General features: G+C 42.4%; 1 protein-coding gene across 1 annotated transcript in view; it reads left to right on the top strand.

Annotated features, from left to right (window-relative positions):
- TNFRSF21 (TNF receptor superfamily member 21) overlaps window positions 1–16,603 on the top strand; it is a 63,657-nt gene extending 47,054 nt beyond the window's left edge. The window contains exons 5-6 of the mRNA XM_045010984.1: window positions 13,142–13,364; window positions 14,902–16,603. Coding sequence (XP_044866919.1) covers window positions 13,142–13,364; window positions 14,902–15,131 — 453 coding nt within the window. The 3' untranslated portion in view covers window positions 15,132–16,603. The remainder of the gene's footprint in view (window positions 1–13,141; window positions 13,365–14,901) is intronic.
- The last annotated feature ends 412 nt before the right edge of the window (window positions 16,604–17,015 follow it).

The raw sequence follows: 17,015 nt of genomic DNA, 5'->3' as shown, positions 1-17,015 counted from the left end.
TTTTGTGTTATCCCCCTTTCTGAAAGATGTGCGTTTTCACTTTTATTTGCGTGTAATCGTCTCTACCGTTTATCTCTTTTGCTTGGTATCACTTAATCTCTGCTTTTTTTTTTTAATGAACCTGTTTTACTTTTACTGTAAACCATCTTTGAAGGGAAGGTTATATCCACCTCAGTTAAATTAGTTGTGATGTATTGACTCTTTAACAGAGCAGCAAACCTAATATCTTCTGTGAATGCACCATGATAGGGGCTGTACATAGTAGAGAAATATGTCTGAGGGATTCAGGAGCTAGAGTTGACTGATTGTTACTTGCCAGGCGATGTTTGGGCCGGGAGAGCCTTGAGGAGTTTGCTGGCAAGGAAGATAGGCTGGTGTGGCAGGAAGCTGACACACAATGTAGTTGCCAGTAAAACTCACCCTTGTCTAGGCAGAGAGGTAACACGGTGGCTCACAGCTCTGGGCATCCCCAATAGTGTGTTTCACCTGTACAACAGCAGCATCCGTTAGGGTGGAGACTGGATATGGCCCTATCACTAGTACCTTGCGGCTTCTGACTTACCATTCCAGTTCACTCACTGGTGTGATGTCAGACCAGACCCCTTCTCCCTGCTGCTCTGTGGCAAGTCATGGTCTGTCTTTTGAGTGGCACTTACAAGAGCTCCAGCAAAGGGGTTAATTTTTATCAGGCTAACTACACTGGAATTCCCTTTATGGAGGTTGCAGTGTAATTGTAGCCATGTTGGTCCCAGGATATCAGCGAGACAGGATGGGTGAGGAAATCTTACTGGGCCAACTTCTTTTTTGTACAGATGTTGTGTCTCTACTGGTAAATGTTCCCCACAGCAATCCATCCGCTGAATGTACAGGGCTAGTTAACATGCTGAGGCAATGCCCAGTATGTTAAATGAACGCTAAAAGGGCCCTAAGGGTATGGATTTGAGATTGGAGCTTGGTGCATTTCTGCAAGTTACTACTGTGCCTGAACACGCTTACCTCAAAGTATCCTCTAAATGAGTTTCTGGAATTTATGTCAAGATGGAGGTAAGGAAGGGGCTATGTGGGGAGAAGAGAGCATTGGGGAGATGACTGGAGAAGCACAGAAGACAGGTGAGGGGAAAGTGTCCTACTGGATTCTGGGACATGTACATGAACCTTACCTAAACTAGAGAATGTCCCCATTACTTACACCAAACCTTAAGGGATGGGTTGCAGACACAACAAACGGGGGTGGAGTCTGGATTGTTTTCTCCCCTAGAGGTATCCCCTCCAGAGCAGGGTTGAGATTCAGTGATGATGTGAGATGCTTGTGCTGCTGCTGGTGGTGTATCTGGACTGTAGGACTTGCCTCCCTTAGCTTTCCCAGTAGCTGCCACTGGGATGAAGCTGGCTTGTTCCTTAAAAATTCTCAGTTCATTTTAAGAAGCAGAGTTAGCTGTGTACATAGTACAATGCCTGGCAATGAACACTTCTGAAGCATTAACCTTCTCGTACAAGCTTTTCAGGTATGAGAAACCATTCATTTCTTTGCACCTGTAACTAGCTCTTCCTCAAAGCCATGGTTTCAAGGCTTCCAAAAAGGTTGCCAGTTAATCCAGCTCTCACTGAATGAGTACCCACCATTGAGACCATCAAACTGGCTTCTTATGGAGTCGCCCTTCAGATGAATAGCAGCTGTACCGCCACAGAATATCTAGCTATGGGTGGCCCTACTGCAGAGACTCTCATTCCATCCCTTAGCTTGTTCTGGCCATGCTCTGCTCTGCTCTCAAATCAGTGGTGTACACCTAGCATGCTTCCGTGCCTAGGGCACAGCAGAGTGTTAGAGACTTGAGAATTAACCTGTAAGCTGAACTCTGTTGCTCTCATTTGTCCATCCTTCTTCCAGTGCATCCATAAGACTCCTTTGCCACAGTGCCTACAAACCCCAGCTCACTGACTGTGGCTGGACGGGTGACTAGCTGTGACTGTTCCTCTTCCCCTTCTTTCCTTTTCCTATGCCCATTTGTATCCACAAATTAAAAATCCCCACTACGAACCCATGTAATAAAGTATGCTAAACCTCGGGGACTCACGTGGCCTCCATCACTGTAGTAACTGAGCATGTCACCGTCTTTAATGGAGTTATCCTCGCAACACACTGGTGAGATGGGGAAAGTTCTTATCTCCATTTCGTAAATGGGTACTGAAGAATTAAGAGACTTTTTGTCCAAGGTTATCCAGGAGCTGCAAATTGAAGTCTGGTTTCCAGAATGCCAGACTAGTACCCTGATCACTGGACCGTCCTCCCCGCTCTCATTCGCTTAGTTGTCTGCCTCCCCTACCCTTTATCTGTTTTGCCTTCAAGGCAAGGATTCTTTCTGGGATTTGTCCAGCACAACAGGGGCCCCACTCTTGATAGGAGTCTTTGGGCACTACCATAATCTAAATATTCACTACTACTACTACAAATGCATAAGCACAGAATTAATTTAAATCCATTCATCTGTAGAGAGCAGCATGGCATATAGCAAGAGAATTTCTCTGCTGAATGCTTGCTGGGTTGTTACTCTGTACGGTTATGCCAGTCTTACATCACACTTAGTGAATTTAGGTTAAAACTAGATTAGCCCTCTGGCTCACTTTGTCTTCTGGATCAGTGACTGCTGTGAAAATAAGCAAAGAGCAGAACAGCTCTGGGAAGAACTTTGAGGTGTGTCAACACGTACAGATCCTAATGAGCTCTGGCCTCCGTGATGAGCTAGAAAAGCCACACACCCAATTTGAACAATGTTTGCAAGAAAGAGAGCACCTTCTGCAAAATGTCTCCTTTCCAGGCTTGTCCTGTTGGGGAAAATGTAATGGCTGTTTTCCATACGCTGGGTTCTATCGCCTATTTGCATCCAAACACTTTGTAGAGTATTAGCTCTTCCCAGAATCCCAGTAGCATTCTGCCCAAAGGGCTTTGCTTTGTGATTACTAATAACTTGCAAATCTCCATTCTTGGGATGGTTGTAGAAGCTCAACATTTGTGTCCCTACCTTAAGCTGCACTTGGTTCTGTTTGGGTATAAGGTCAATTGCAGTGATCAGTTTAGCAGCTTAAAGATAATAGGCCAGTATAGTTTGTCTTGCAACATGACCCTAAATAGCTTCACACCAGCTGCAGAATGTAGCTAACTGTAACTAGCAGTGTTGCATAACATGTCTGGTTTACTAAAATAACAGTGGCAGAACACTATAGGTACTCTTATGCACTAGCGTTTTTTGCTACCTTTATTACTGTTATCCCTAAATTAACTTTTTGTGACCTTACTGGGTACAGCTGAAGTATTTTAAAGCCGGACTTTAGACAGCCTCATGACAACAATATTTGTGTTAACTCCTAAGAACATAAGAACGGCCATACTGGGTAAGACCAACAGTCCATCTAGCCCAGTATACTGTCTTTCAACAGTGGCCAATATCAGGTGCCCCAGAAGGAATGAACAGAACAGGTAATCATCAAGTGATCCATCCCCTGTCGTCCATTCCCAGCTTCTGGCAAACAGAGGCTAGGGACACCATCCCTGCCCATCCTGGCTAATAGCCATTGATGGATCTATCCTCCATGAACTCATCTAGTTCTTTTTTGAACCCTGTTATAGTCTTGGACTTCACAGCATCCTCTGACAAGGAGTTCCACAGGTTAACTGTGCGTTATGTGAAGAAATACTTCCTTTTATTTGTTTTAAACCTGCTGCCCATTAATTTCATTGGGTGACCCCTAGTTCTTTTGTTATGAGAAGAAGTAAATAACATTTCCTTGTTTACTTTCTTCACACCAGTCATGATTTTATAGACCTCAATCATATCCCCCCTTAGCTGTCTCTTTTCCAAGCTGAAAAGTCCCAGTCTTATTAATCTTTCCTTATATGGCAGCCGTTCCATACCCCTAATCATCTTTGTTGCCCTTTTCTGAACTTTTCAAATTCTAATATATCTTTTTTGAAGTTGGGCAACCACATCTGCACACGCTATTCGAGATGTGGGCGTACCATGGATTTGTATAGAGGCAACATGATATTTTCTGTCCTATTTTCTATCCCTTTCTTAATTATTCCCAGCATTCTGTTCGCTTTTTTGACTGCCGCTGCACGTTGAGTGGATGTTTTCAGAGAACTATCTTCAATGACTCCAAAATCTTTCTTGAGTGGTAGCAGCTAATTTAGACCCCATCATTTTATATGTATAGTTAGGATTATGCTTCCCAATGTGCATTACTTTGCGTTTTATCAACATTAAATTATTTGCCATTTTGTTGCAGTCACCGAGTTTTGAGGGATCCTTTTGTAGTTCTTCCCAGTCTGCCTGGGTCTTAACTATCTTTAGTAATTTTGTATCATCTGCAAATTTTGCTACTCATGTCAGCTGAGGCCCATGCTACTTGTTATCCCAGGTGCAATTGTTTTAAAGGGGGTGGCTAGTGCAGGGGAGTTCAGTGCATCAATCTAAAGGTATTCCTGAATCTTCCCGGTATCAGGGCTCTAGATTCTGTTGCTGACTCAGCATTTGACATGCTATGTGACATTCAGTCTCTCTGCAGCTTTCCCCACCTGGGGGATGGTGAAGGAAAAGAGGATGTGAAAGTTCCATATGAAGCAGTATTGCAAATGGCCTATAGCTGTTCCGAGATTCAGTTCTGTTACTTCCTGTTATCAGAGCTCAAAACCCTTTGGTCTGGATCTTTTCAGCAGCTCTTTTCAATCGTAGCCTAAATCTTTTGCTGTTTGACTCCTGGTTCATGAATCATTTACTTAATTTCCCCTTTTAACAAAACAGAACTGGGCACTTTTATAAGGGGGTTTACAGCTAAATTCCTCACTTGCAACCCCCCTTCGAGATGGGAAGGAATTAAACAGTACACAGATGTCAGTCTGTGTAGTGCGGGGGTTCTCAAACTGGGGGTCGGGACCCCTCAGGGGAACGCGAGGTTATTACATGGGGGGGCGGTCGCGAGCTGTCAACCTCCACCCCAAACCCCGCTTTGCCTCCAGCATTTATAATGGTGTTAAATATATAAAAAAGTGTTTTTAATTTATAAGGGGGGTCGTACACAGAGGCTTGCAATGTGGAAGGGATCACCAGTAAAACACGTTTTAGGGCCACGGGTGTAGTGAGTATCTGAAATGCAAAAGCAGCCAATTAAATAAGAAGGGTACATGAAAACATATTTTTCCCCTGAATTTCAGGAATGCAGTTTGTGTGACCACCCATTGTACCCAAGTGGAGTGTAAAGAGACCTAAATTTAGATTAAGGCGGCTCTTTAGGGAAAACTTGCATCAAACTAGATGAGATAAGGGTGTGTGATTATGGCTGACTATCAGTTTGGGTTTGGGGAATCTGTTTGTGATCTGTCTGAACACGGGTATACCTTCCAGTGAATTATTAGGGGTGGGAGTGCAAGACCTTGAAGGACTTAGTATGAACTGAGGGAGAACATGCACTGTGGGTGTGACAGTGCTGTTCTCCAAACATGTTAGGGAAACGTAGTTAGAGCCTAGATTTCGAACTAATCCTCCTCCGGATCTACACTGGTTGGTGTGGTTGATGCCTGTAGTGCCCATGTAGTCTTTTTACAAAATCTTTGGCAAGTTCAAGGCTATTAGGCTACAACCAGTATTGTAACCAGCTGCTCTGATTTGAGTCTGTTTGTAATGTAGACAAACCCCAAGATTTTGACCTGTACTATGACAGTCCCTAATCCGGTGATAGAACCAGGGTGTGTCTAGTCTACACTAGTGACAAAGTATCGGAACAAACACTCTTAATCATGGCTGGCACCCCGTTAAACTTAATACCATTAAAACTGAGTCCTGCATGCACACCTCAGGAAGACATCTCCCAGTAAACATCATTATTGATGTTAACAATGTTCTGGGCATTCTGCAGGGCACAAATACAGCCCTTGCCCCAGAGAGCTTAACATTTCAGCAGTGGCCACCCAGACTGAACACGCTCAGAAATCAGAGGTGGGGAAAACGTGGATTTTTAAGTGGCTTTTTTTGAGGGAAGAGGGTGTTGAGCTGGAGAACTAAGAGCGAGGGTGTTTGGCATTGCGCGCACAATCTCTGTCATCTTTCTGGCTCTTATGTGCAGGAGAGAGGTGAAGATTTTGTCTGAGTCTTCCTGGCGCTTTTTATTTCTTTCAAAATGGCCAGTCTCTGAATTTTGAGCCAGAAAAATTGTGGAAGTGTATTAAGAGGGAGAAGCCAATTGTTTGTCTTTCAGTAGCCACAGCAGAACTCTCTCTCTTTCAGCTGGCTGACCAGTTAATGGTAGCAGTTAACTGACTTGAAATTAAAAAGACCTTTCAGAAATAAAATAAAATATCTTCCCTTAATAAAACTAGCTTGGAGGGGTGGTGTGAAGTTCCCCTACTGATAAAAATGAGCTTGGAGCGCTGAAGAGGTTTGGGAAGAGAATCACAATTTAAATGTCTTCCTCCTTTGAAATTCTGTGCAGGAACTTAATCCAGTGTGTACTCCCACCCCCTACACCTTAAACAGTGATCAAAACTGCCAAGCTGTGGACATTAAGTGACCCCACCTAACTTCCTCCACCGGTGCAGATAATCTGGAAACTTTAATTTAGAGGGCTGATTGTAAAACAGCCAATCTGGTGCCAGTTGAATATGCCCACAATTTATTGGGATGCATCTTCCTCATGTGTGCATGGAGGGCTTATTAGCTTTAATGGGAGTTAAGTGCTTTGAGAGATTATTCATTGCAGTCTCGCTGGCAGTGCACAGTGGCTTGTTCCTCCCACCTGCTGTGCCTTCTGTTCCTTCCGGTAAGATCATCCCTGCTTGCAATGAGTGCCTGCTGAAGCATGTCTAGTCTGCAGTACTGTTTGTGCAGAGTATGTCCTCCCTCACAGCTTGGAACTGACTGGGCTCTCGTCAGTTTCATTCAGGTCATCCCCTCCTCCAGGGCTGTGGAATCTTTAATGCAAGGAAGTAGGAAAACAGCAACCTCATCCTAAATGTAAATCCCTCATCTCTTATGCAGTGAAATCTGGGCTGTCACCTGACCCAATGACCATAAAGTCTGTCTCTAAGATTTTCTCTGTTGACTACAGCCAGCTGCTAAATTGGCCAGAAAAATAGCAGTTCCGTTAGTTGTGTGTGTTAGGCAAGAAAACTGCCGCTTAACCAAAATATAGGTAGCTGCTGCTTTGTTGGCATTAGGCAGTTAGCCAGTATAATGCACTATTTAATTAAAACTTACCATCAGACTTCTTTTTAATCTTCAGGTCCAAACACTTAAGTTCTCTCATCGTAGTTTAATAACAAAAACAATGCAAGTGCTGTTCTGGTTCCAGTGAGACAGATTCATCTGTGAGTGCTTGTTCATGAGCTGCATATAAATTTTAAACCCATTATGCTGTCTGAAGGTCTCTGTAAGGTGAAGAGATAGCAGAGAGTCTTGATGCGTTCCTTAACGAAGCACCCACACCTAGACTCGCGCCGAGGGAATGCAGAGAGTGCAACACGTGTCTTTTACGGGAAAAAATCCAAACCGCTATTGTGTCAAAACGTGTTCCTTGCCTGTTCCCTTCCATGAGGGGGCTGCAAAGGCACATTGGAGTTCACTTGAGTCCTCGGACATCCCAGTATGAATTGCAGCTTTGTACAAGCGTGAATTGAATTTAGCTGAGCCCAGTGTTTTTCTTAACTTCCAGAGCCCTCCATTTTTATGAAGTAAGGTATTCAATGAGTCATATGGCCCTGGCTGTAATAGAATAACCATTGATGTAAGAGACCGTGGCAGTTTGTGGGCATGCACAGAAAACTGAAAGGTTCACTGCATGAGGCGGACCTGATGATGTTTCCAGCTAGAGTTAAGAGCCCTGAAGGAGTTGCTTTTCTTGCACTCGTCAGGTGAATTTGACTGTCCCACCATGTGCTTCTAAAAGCTACTGCTAAATTTAAGGAATAATCCAAAGGGGCGATGCAAAGCTAAAATGAGTAGAAGTCCAGCACCGTTTGCTAAATTCCCTGCCTAGCAAATCTAAGTCTTCTGTAACTCTGGAGATGCTGGTGATGTGCCAATATGATCAATTCTGGGATATCGTTAATAAACCAACAAGATCTGGCAGCCATCATGAATGGGAAAGAATTGACAATTTCGTCTGGATATTGCCCACAACTTGCGTAATGGTACAGGTAGATGGGAGGGTGGGCAAGGATGTTCAGGTACAGGCCTCCATGTGCCTCCTCTGGTTTTACAGTTCAGTGTAGAGGTGGTTCGGACATAGGTCTTCCTTCCCTCTGTATTTAAGATTACTGAACTTCAGACGCTGCTGGCTGAATCGCTCAGGTACCATGATGAGTGCTCTAGAAGGGCCTATAAATGAATGAGCATAAGTACATTCATATTGTTCACAGATGTTAATACATAAAGATCAGTTCAGCTGGCTGATAAGTTATTGTGAAGACTATCCAATACTGCAGTGTAATAAAGCCAATGCAAACATTTTCAGCCAAAATAAAGAACCAGCTGTAAAAATATAGGCTGTAGGGATGCTGTCAGCAGATGGTCGTTTGGCTGAAGGTCATTTAAGAAGGCCCTCACAGCTGCCTTTAGGCAACTAGTCCTGTGTATTTCAGCAGGCCATTTTAAGTGCCTTCTAGGGCATTTTAAAAAATTGTTGCCTCTCTGTTCCCAGCTAGGAACTAATCCCATCGTGTCTGGGACAATGAGCTTGAAGTTGTCTGTTTTGCCTTGGTGCCAGTTCCCATTGCCACGTTACGTTTAGGGACTGAACAGACATAGCGGGTGGTGCAGTCACTAAAGTCCTTGGAGCTTGGAAGTTAGAGAGCCTGAAAAAGCAGAAAAGTGGAAGATAGTTTTGTGCAATGCAAACTTCTAGCTGCAGTAACTGAGGAAAAAATGGTGCAATTTAATCATGTTTCGTTGCAGAGGGTTACTGATTCGTCAAGGCGGTTAATTGGTTTCAGTATGAAAAACAAATGTGTAACTGCTTGGTGAGGTAACTGTGCGCGTCGGGGTAGTGAATGCCTCTCTTATTAGACATGTGTCAGAGGGGTAGCCATGTTAGTCTGGATCTGTAAAAAGCAACAAAGTCCTGTGGCACCTTATAGACTAACAGACGGATTGGAGCATGAGCTTTCATGGGTGAATACCCACTTCGTCAGACTCATGACCTAGGTATTCACCCACGAAAGCTCATGCTCCAATACGTCTGTTAGTCTATAAGGTGCCATAGGACTCTCTGTTGCTTGTTATTAGACATGGTGATACCCAGTGCAGCGAGATTGCTCTTGTTTGCCTCTTCTGCACTTTACAGACGATATTTGCTTCTCTCATGATTAAAGCATTACTGCAATGAGTAATGTAAGGCTCCCCTGTAGAATGGTAAAAGGGAATGAGAATACCAAGGAGTTCCACGGTGCCTTCTATCTAAGCATCCATAAACTCTAACCGATTGTAAGGTGAGTAGGTTGTATTCTCCCCCTTTTTTTCCACAAATGGGATAGCCCAGGCATAGAAACTGTCTTGGCCAGGGTTGCTCAGAAAGCCTGGGCAGAACTGGGAATAGAATCTAGAATCCCAGACCAGCGTTTTACCCAGGAGATTATTTATGATCAGCTGGACACAGATTCTAGTAGCGTCTTCACTCTCCAAGGAGCCCATGGTACTGGATAAACTGAGTACGGGAATTCTTTTTCCAGTTTCTGAAACATAGCTACTTGTGGGGCAGTACTCGGCTGGATACAATGCTATGACCCCAGCTTAGGCCAGGAAGTGGACAGCACCTTTCTAGACTAGTGCTTTTAAAAATAAGACTTGCAAGCAGGTTCATCCAAGTTAGTCAGTCTATTAATAGTCCTCCAAAGCAGTGTTTTACTCTCCTTCTAAACACTGTCACTCCACTCTGCTTTCTTTCCCTCATCGTTTAAACATTAACACATGTTCCAGAAACCTGTTTACTTTGCCTAATAAGCTAACAGTCTGTTCAGAACAGGTCAGGCTCTGAGGATTTTTACATTCTAGAAAACCACCCTTTTTTTGAATGCTTTAGCAACTGTTTGTGATTTATTTGGTATTTAGTTACAGTAGTGTTAGGAGGCATTAAGTATTCAACATCTCTGATCCTTTCGGTCTTGTCTCTTCATGCCCCTTGTTCTTCAGACATCTCTTGTGGGTAAAAATAGGCTTGCACCTGGGTGTTGAGCAGGTAAATCGAACGTGTACTGTTTTAGAAGTTAGCCCTGGTGTCAAATTATTTTTAAAGGTAAAATCCCTATCCTGTAGGATGCTGTGTTGGAAGCATCCAGGTTTACTACACTGATTCTCACTGGTGGTCTTTTCTCAGTTAAGAACAATAGTCTAACTCTTGTGAACAAATAGTGCAGAATCATGCAGGGCATTTTAATGGCGATTACAAAGTCTCTTTTAAAAAAAACAAAACCAACCACCACTGTAAATATATTATAAAACATGTTGAAGTAGAACAATCCTCTGTCTCCTGCTGAAAGACGTCCTTTTATTACAGGATTTACAAGTTAATTTCCTGAATTGATGGAAGTGAGGTGGGCGGCCAGTGGACATTTGTAGGCGGTACATTCTTTGCACATGCAGAATGTAGAATTACATTAATGTGATTCACAGTATGAAAGATCAGTGCAAAGTTCCTGAGAACCACACTGTGTACACAAATACCTCTTTGTCCGTTAGGTGCATAAGACATTTGTATGAATGTGAGGGAGTGACTGCAGGTGTCATGTGTCTTAGGGGGTCAGGCAGCAGAGCTAATACCAGAAACATCATTTTACCATTTCCAGCATATGCAGAGGGCTGACTGGAGCAAACTTCTTACTTAATACAACACCTAAAAGACCTAGCAGAACTAGGCTGCATTAAACAATCTGCATGAGCTCACAGCACACAAAAATTGTTACATACTTCCTTTGTATACTAGAGAGTAGGGTTCCAGTATGGCTATGAAACGCTATTGGGCTAGCAATGCTAAGAAGTTACCTTAATAGGCGTCTAAATCTACATTTTGAGCCTTTATTATTAATCTAGCGGAATAGTTAAACGGGCTTCATTGCTTGTGTATCTAGCTAGTCCATGGAATATAAATTGCCTTGCATGCGGTATTATGCTCCCTATTCTCTATCAGTGCACACAAGTTAAATAAAACTGGCTTCGTCTGGAAATTGGTCTTTCTGCTACCAAGTGAAATGAGTAAGGATATGGGACTTGAGACAGACAGAACTGAATGTTAACAGTCCTAGAATATTCTCAATAGTGCTGTTGCCTAAATCTCTCTCTCAATACCTATAGCTTAAGATAAAAGAAAATGGGATAAAGGAAAATGTTGATAAATTGGAGAGTGTACCAAAAAAAGCTACAAAAATGATTTGAAGACTCGATAAAATGCTTTACGGTGTGATGTAAGGCGCTCAATATATTAAGCTTATGAAAAAGATTGAGAGGTGATTTGATTAGTGTATAAGTATCTTTACAGGGAGAAAATACTGGTTACTCAAGGCCTCTTTAATCTAGCAGAGAATGGCATAACAAGAACTGATGGCTGGAAGCAGACATTCAAATTAGAAATAAGTACAGTCAGGCTGATTAAGCATTGGAATGACCTACGCAAGGAAGTGGTGGCTTCTCCATAGGTTGATGTCTTCGGACCAAGACTGGATGTCTTTCTGGAAGATACGCCTTATCCAAATACAAGTTATTGTGCTCAATAAGAGAGAGAACTGGGTGGAATTTTAATGGCCTGTGCTCTAGATGACTTCAGACTATAGATAATTTAATGGTTCCTTCTGGCTTTAAGATCTCACAAAGGAATGAAAAGAACATGAAGATAATCTATAGTGACTCACCTTTGAATATGTATATGGGTTACTAAATTGCCAGTATATTTGTAATTTCTTTTAACACAAGTACGGATCTCTCTTGGATACACACGTAAGTACACCAAATCCTGGTAACATTTTCCACCACATAAGAACTGCCACACTGAGTCAGACCAGTGATCCATCTAGTCTTGTATCCTGTCTTCCGACAGTGGCTAGCTTCAGAGGGAATGAACAGAACAGGCAATCATCACATCATCCATCCTGTTGCCCATTCCCAGCTTCTGGCAAACAGAGGCAAGGGACACCTAGGACATGGGATTGCATCTCTGACCCTCTTGGCTGATAGCCATTGATGGACCTATCCTCCATGAACTTATGTCATTGTGGTGTTTTGTGTTTACCTCATTATAGTTTTGGGCTTCACAACATCCCTTGGCAACGAGTTCCACGTTAACTGTGCATTGTGTGAAGAAGTACTTCCTTTTGTTTGTTTTGTTAATTTCATTGGGTGACCCCTCGTTCTTGTGTTATGTGAAGGGGTAAATAACACGTCCTTACTCACTTTTTCCACACCGTCATTTTATAGACTTCTGTCATGTCCTCCATTAGTTGTCTCTTTTCCAAGCTGAAAAATCCCACACTTTTTTTTGTAATCTCTCCTCATACGGAAGCTGTTCCATATCCTAATCATTTTTGTTGCCCTTCTCTGTACCTTTTCCAATTCTAATATATCTTTTTGAAGATGGGGTGACCAGAACTGGATGTAGTATTTAAGGTCTGGGCATACCAGGGGTTTATATAGTAGTAGTATGATATTGTCTGTCTTATCTATTCCTTTGCTAATAGTTCCTAACATTGTTAGCCTTTTTGACTACTGCTGCATATTGAGTAGATGTTTTCAGAGAACTATCCACAATGACTCCAAGTTCTTTCTTGAGTGATAACAGCTAATTTAGACCCCATCATTTCAAACTCTCCGCTTTGTTCCCTGTTTGTTGGGACAGCAGGTTTGTGGGGAGAGAAATTTCTTTGAGAACAGGACATTCACATTAAGCACTTTCAGTTTTCCTTGGGGAGAAGTTGATCAGAATATTGTGAACTCTGTTAAAAGGTGGCACTATTAAGTATTTACTCTTAATTTCACTGAGAAGGGGCTACAGTCTACCTAAAGTTGCAATATTAATGTCCTGGCCGTTGTCCCTGTTTGGTAAGTTGAGATGTGAATTACTTTGCTTTAGGTTTTGCTTAACAAATCATAATCCACTTTTGTCCTCACAGCTAGAACCTGACAAACTGGCCCTTCCTGTGAGTCCCAGCCCGCTCAGTCCTATTGCCAGTCCGAATCCGAAACCACCTGATGCCACCATCCTCACCGTGGAACCGTCTCCTTGTGAGAAGAACAAGGGCTTCTTCGTCGATGAATCGGAACCTCTTCTGCGCTGTGATTCGACTTCCAGCGGCTCCTCTCCACTCAGCCGAACAGGCTCTTTTATTACCAAAGGTAGCCAAGTCAGCGCACTAGTCCGCAAGTTTAAATGTGTTTTCAGAACAATATAAAAGGCAGAAAGTGCTAACGTCTGACCATAGGAGGGGAGACTGCTTCTCTGCTGCATCCAGTAAAACTAGGTAGCCAGGATATGTGGAGAAGAAATTAGTAAGTTATTGGGAGCACGTTGTCACTAGAATAAACACAATTTGAATATCAATTGGAGAGACTATTATGAGTTGACAGTATAGGCACTTGATATGGGGATTCAGGTACCAGATACCTTTGTTGTAGACTTGGTATAAAGACCTGAGTAGAAGGACAAAGTGCCTTAAAGCAGGGGTTCTCAGACTTTTGTACTGGTGACCCCTTTCACATAGCAAGCCTCTGAGTGCTTTTTTAATATATTTAACACAATTATAAATGCTGGAGGCAAAGCAGGGTTTGGGGTTGAGGCTAACAGCTCGCAACCCCCATGTAATAACCGTGCAACCCCCTGAGGGGTCCTGACCCCCAGTTTGAGAACCCCTGCTTTAAAGGGACACTCAACCTAAAAATCACTCTTCTGTTAAATTTTGTCTAAGATTTCTATACATAACATCTAAGATCTCTCAGATTGGAGATTGCTTTTTAGTGTCTTCATGGCTCCTGATCATATTCTCATTAAAGGAAATGGATAAATTCCCACTGATGCTATTTGATGTTGCATTGGGTCCAGCATTACAGTTGATTTGACTGTGTTCCCTGGGTATTCAGTCAATGAATTTCCTTCCCTTTGTAAAGGTTTTTCACACATAGGGGGAGAGAGATTTTTAAATGGGGAAAACGTGGCTATAAAACCACAAGAATTGCCAGGATTGTGCCCGAATTTATTTTAAATTCGCTGTCTTCGAAACAGACTAGGTTTCAACACAGTGATTTCCCTTGGACTTTTTTTATTCCCATGGCATTTGCCTCTTTCCTAGTCAGTATTAGGAGATCTGACATCTGAAAGATCCCAAGGAAGGGAGACTTTCTTGTTTGAGCCTCTTCCTAGTTGCATGAATTCCAGGTCGTAATTTTTCCTTTTCTTTTTCCTTTTCTTTCTTTTTCTTTAAAAAAAAAAAAAAATCCTTTAAGGTCACTTGTAATTTGATGCATGACTCATTGGAACCTAACCGAAGTCATCTACAGTTGAATACACAAAGTAATCTGACCCATTAAAATAAATGAAACCAACAGAATGCAACACTCTCTGGCTTTTAGCCTCTCTTCTTTCCCAGTGATTTTCAACATTTGTAATTCAGCACTAGCAAATATGCTGTAGGGAACAATGCCGCTGTGGCAGAGGTTTGGATTGGGTGACTCAATAGGCTTTCTCCATCTCTAGTTTCTATGACTAACACCCACCCACGTTTTTCATGTTCTTCACAAGTTGTGACCTGCTCCCTAGAGGCAGGGAACAGGGAGTGAGGTCTCCAAGGTGTGAATTTATTTTTTAATTGTCTCCTCTCTGGGAGAATGCTTCTCCACAAATGGTGCCTTAACCATCAATCCCTCCTTCCCTTCACAGAAAAGAAAGACACAGTGTTGCGTCAGGTGCGGTTGGACCCTTGTGACCTGCAGCCCATCTTTGATGACATGCTTCACATCCTAACTCCTGAGGAGCTCCATGTGATTGAAGAGATTCCACAGGCAGAGGATAAGCTGGACAGGCTATTTGAAATTGCTGGAGTCAAGAGCCAGGAAGCCAGCCAAACACTGCTGGACTCTGTCTATAGTCACCTTCCTGATCTATTGTAGACGTTGGCCACCGCACACTCTGAATCTTGCTAGTACGAGCTTGGCACTCATTAAAGACAAGTGACAATATGCAGGCTGGTTTTTTGTAGAATACATGGCCAGTATTTTCTTCAAGGTCTCTCTCTCGTTTCTGGAAGGGGCAGTTTGCAAACATTGCCCCTTTCATGCTTAACTTTCTTGCAGAATTAAAATCTTTGTTCCCTCTGTCCCCTTCTGAATTATTTTTCTGTTTTCATTCCAGTCAATCATTTTATGCACTTTAAAACAAAGTTCATTAACGAAAGACCATGAATCTGGTGTAACTTACACATTGAATCTGGAATAGTTCTTAACTCGTTTTAGTTTTTGTCATATGTGTCTTATTCCAAAGTAGCTTTCCTCTTCACAAACCTTTCTTTCCCCTTGTCCCCTCTTCTCCTTGGTGGAAAATGGGAAAACATGAGAATTGAGTTTTGTCTGTTACTCTCTAATGCAGCTAGTTTTTATTTTTTTTCTTGAGCTGACTTTTTTTTAAAATGTACTATTGTATAGTTTATATTCCTTGCTGAGATTTTACTAGCACAGTTATTTATTGTATGGTTTTCACCTGGACAATGCATAAAATGCTTGATTACTTGTGCTCCTTTAAGCTAAAGCGGAAATGTTTTAAAGAAAATAAATGGCTTAATTCCTCCAGCCTTCAAGACTATAACAGTCACTTGGCCTGCAGCTGAATGTACCACAGGCAACAAGGAGTATTTTGCCTTGCAACTTAGAAGATAAGCAGGCCCCATATAGATCATCTCAGTCAGCACTGGTGCTGAACTGTGGAAGGTGAGGGAGAGCCCTGGCGGTGACACTCTCCTTGTGATCATAAGACTTCCTGAGCTATGCTTTTACAGTTGTCTCTTGTTTGTTTGGGGTTTTTTTTATACAGATGTTGGCTAATAGGTAAGGTTCCAGAGACCTTGCTTGGTCTTAGCAGTCTCTTAAATCACACTTCACTTTTTATTTAAAAAACAAAAACAAAAAAAAAGCAAAAACTAGAAAGGCTGTGTTGTAAGAATGGTCTGATTATATTTGCAAGTGTTATGCTCCCGTAATGAACAGTCTGTAATATGCTCAGTTTGAAGAACTATAATACGAGGATGGCATTTGCTACCTTGGGATGGGGTGAGGTTGAGGGGAGGGGAGGTTCTGATATGGAAAAATTGCCTTCCAGTGTACTAATTTATTAATAAATACTAGATGTTTGTTACTTGACGTGCTTCTGTGTTAACTTCTGCGATGCTTCGCTGTGTGGGTTGGATGTCTCCTAATCACTGCTATAAATAAGGTGATTGGAATATGTTTCAATAAGCCCTAGTTTTGATCTGGGGCGTTTGAACTAGTTCTAAGAATGTAGCCTGGTTTGAAGTTCTGCGTACGTGATCTAGGCATAATGGGTGATTGTCTTAAGTGAAACTGTTGCATTAAATTCATACCCAAGAATGCTCACACTTTCTCTTCATTTGTGTTGATGGTTTTGGATATGCGGACTGCCACAAATGTGAGGCATGGTGCCTTGTGCCAGAAAACCGCACTTTCCTCTTGAACAAGAACCTTGCCAAGATGATCTACACCGCCAGGTTATGTTGCTGCACCTCTGTTTACCTGAGACTGAACATAACTTGCCACCACTAGAAGGCTGAGTCTGGTGCAGCGCACGTAGTAAACAACAAAGGCAGAGGTGAACACATCTGACCTTGGTAAAATGTAGCATCCTCTTTGTTCCCAGCACATTTGCAGGAGACTTCTCACCGTGTTACCTCCCACAATTGAGGGGTATCTGTTTATTTTTCGTGTTGGCTTCTGGCTAGTAGGTGGCTACATTTTTCAAAGGCTGAATCAAGCCATGTTAAGGAA

The sequence above is a fragment of the Mauremys mutica genome, chromosome 3 (assembly GCF_020497125.1).
Source record: "Mauremys mutica isolate MM-2020 ecotype Southern chromosome 3, ASM2049712v1, whole genome shotgun sequence".
Taxonomy (NCBI): Eukaryota; Metazoa; Chordata; order Testudines; family Geoemydidae; genus Mauremys; species Mauremys mutica.
Note: the sequence above shows the minus strand (reverse complement) of the source record. Positions and strands in the feature narration are given on the sequence as shown.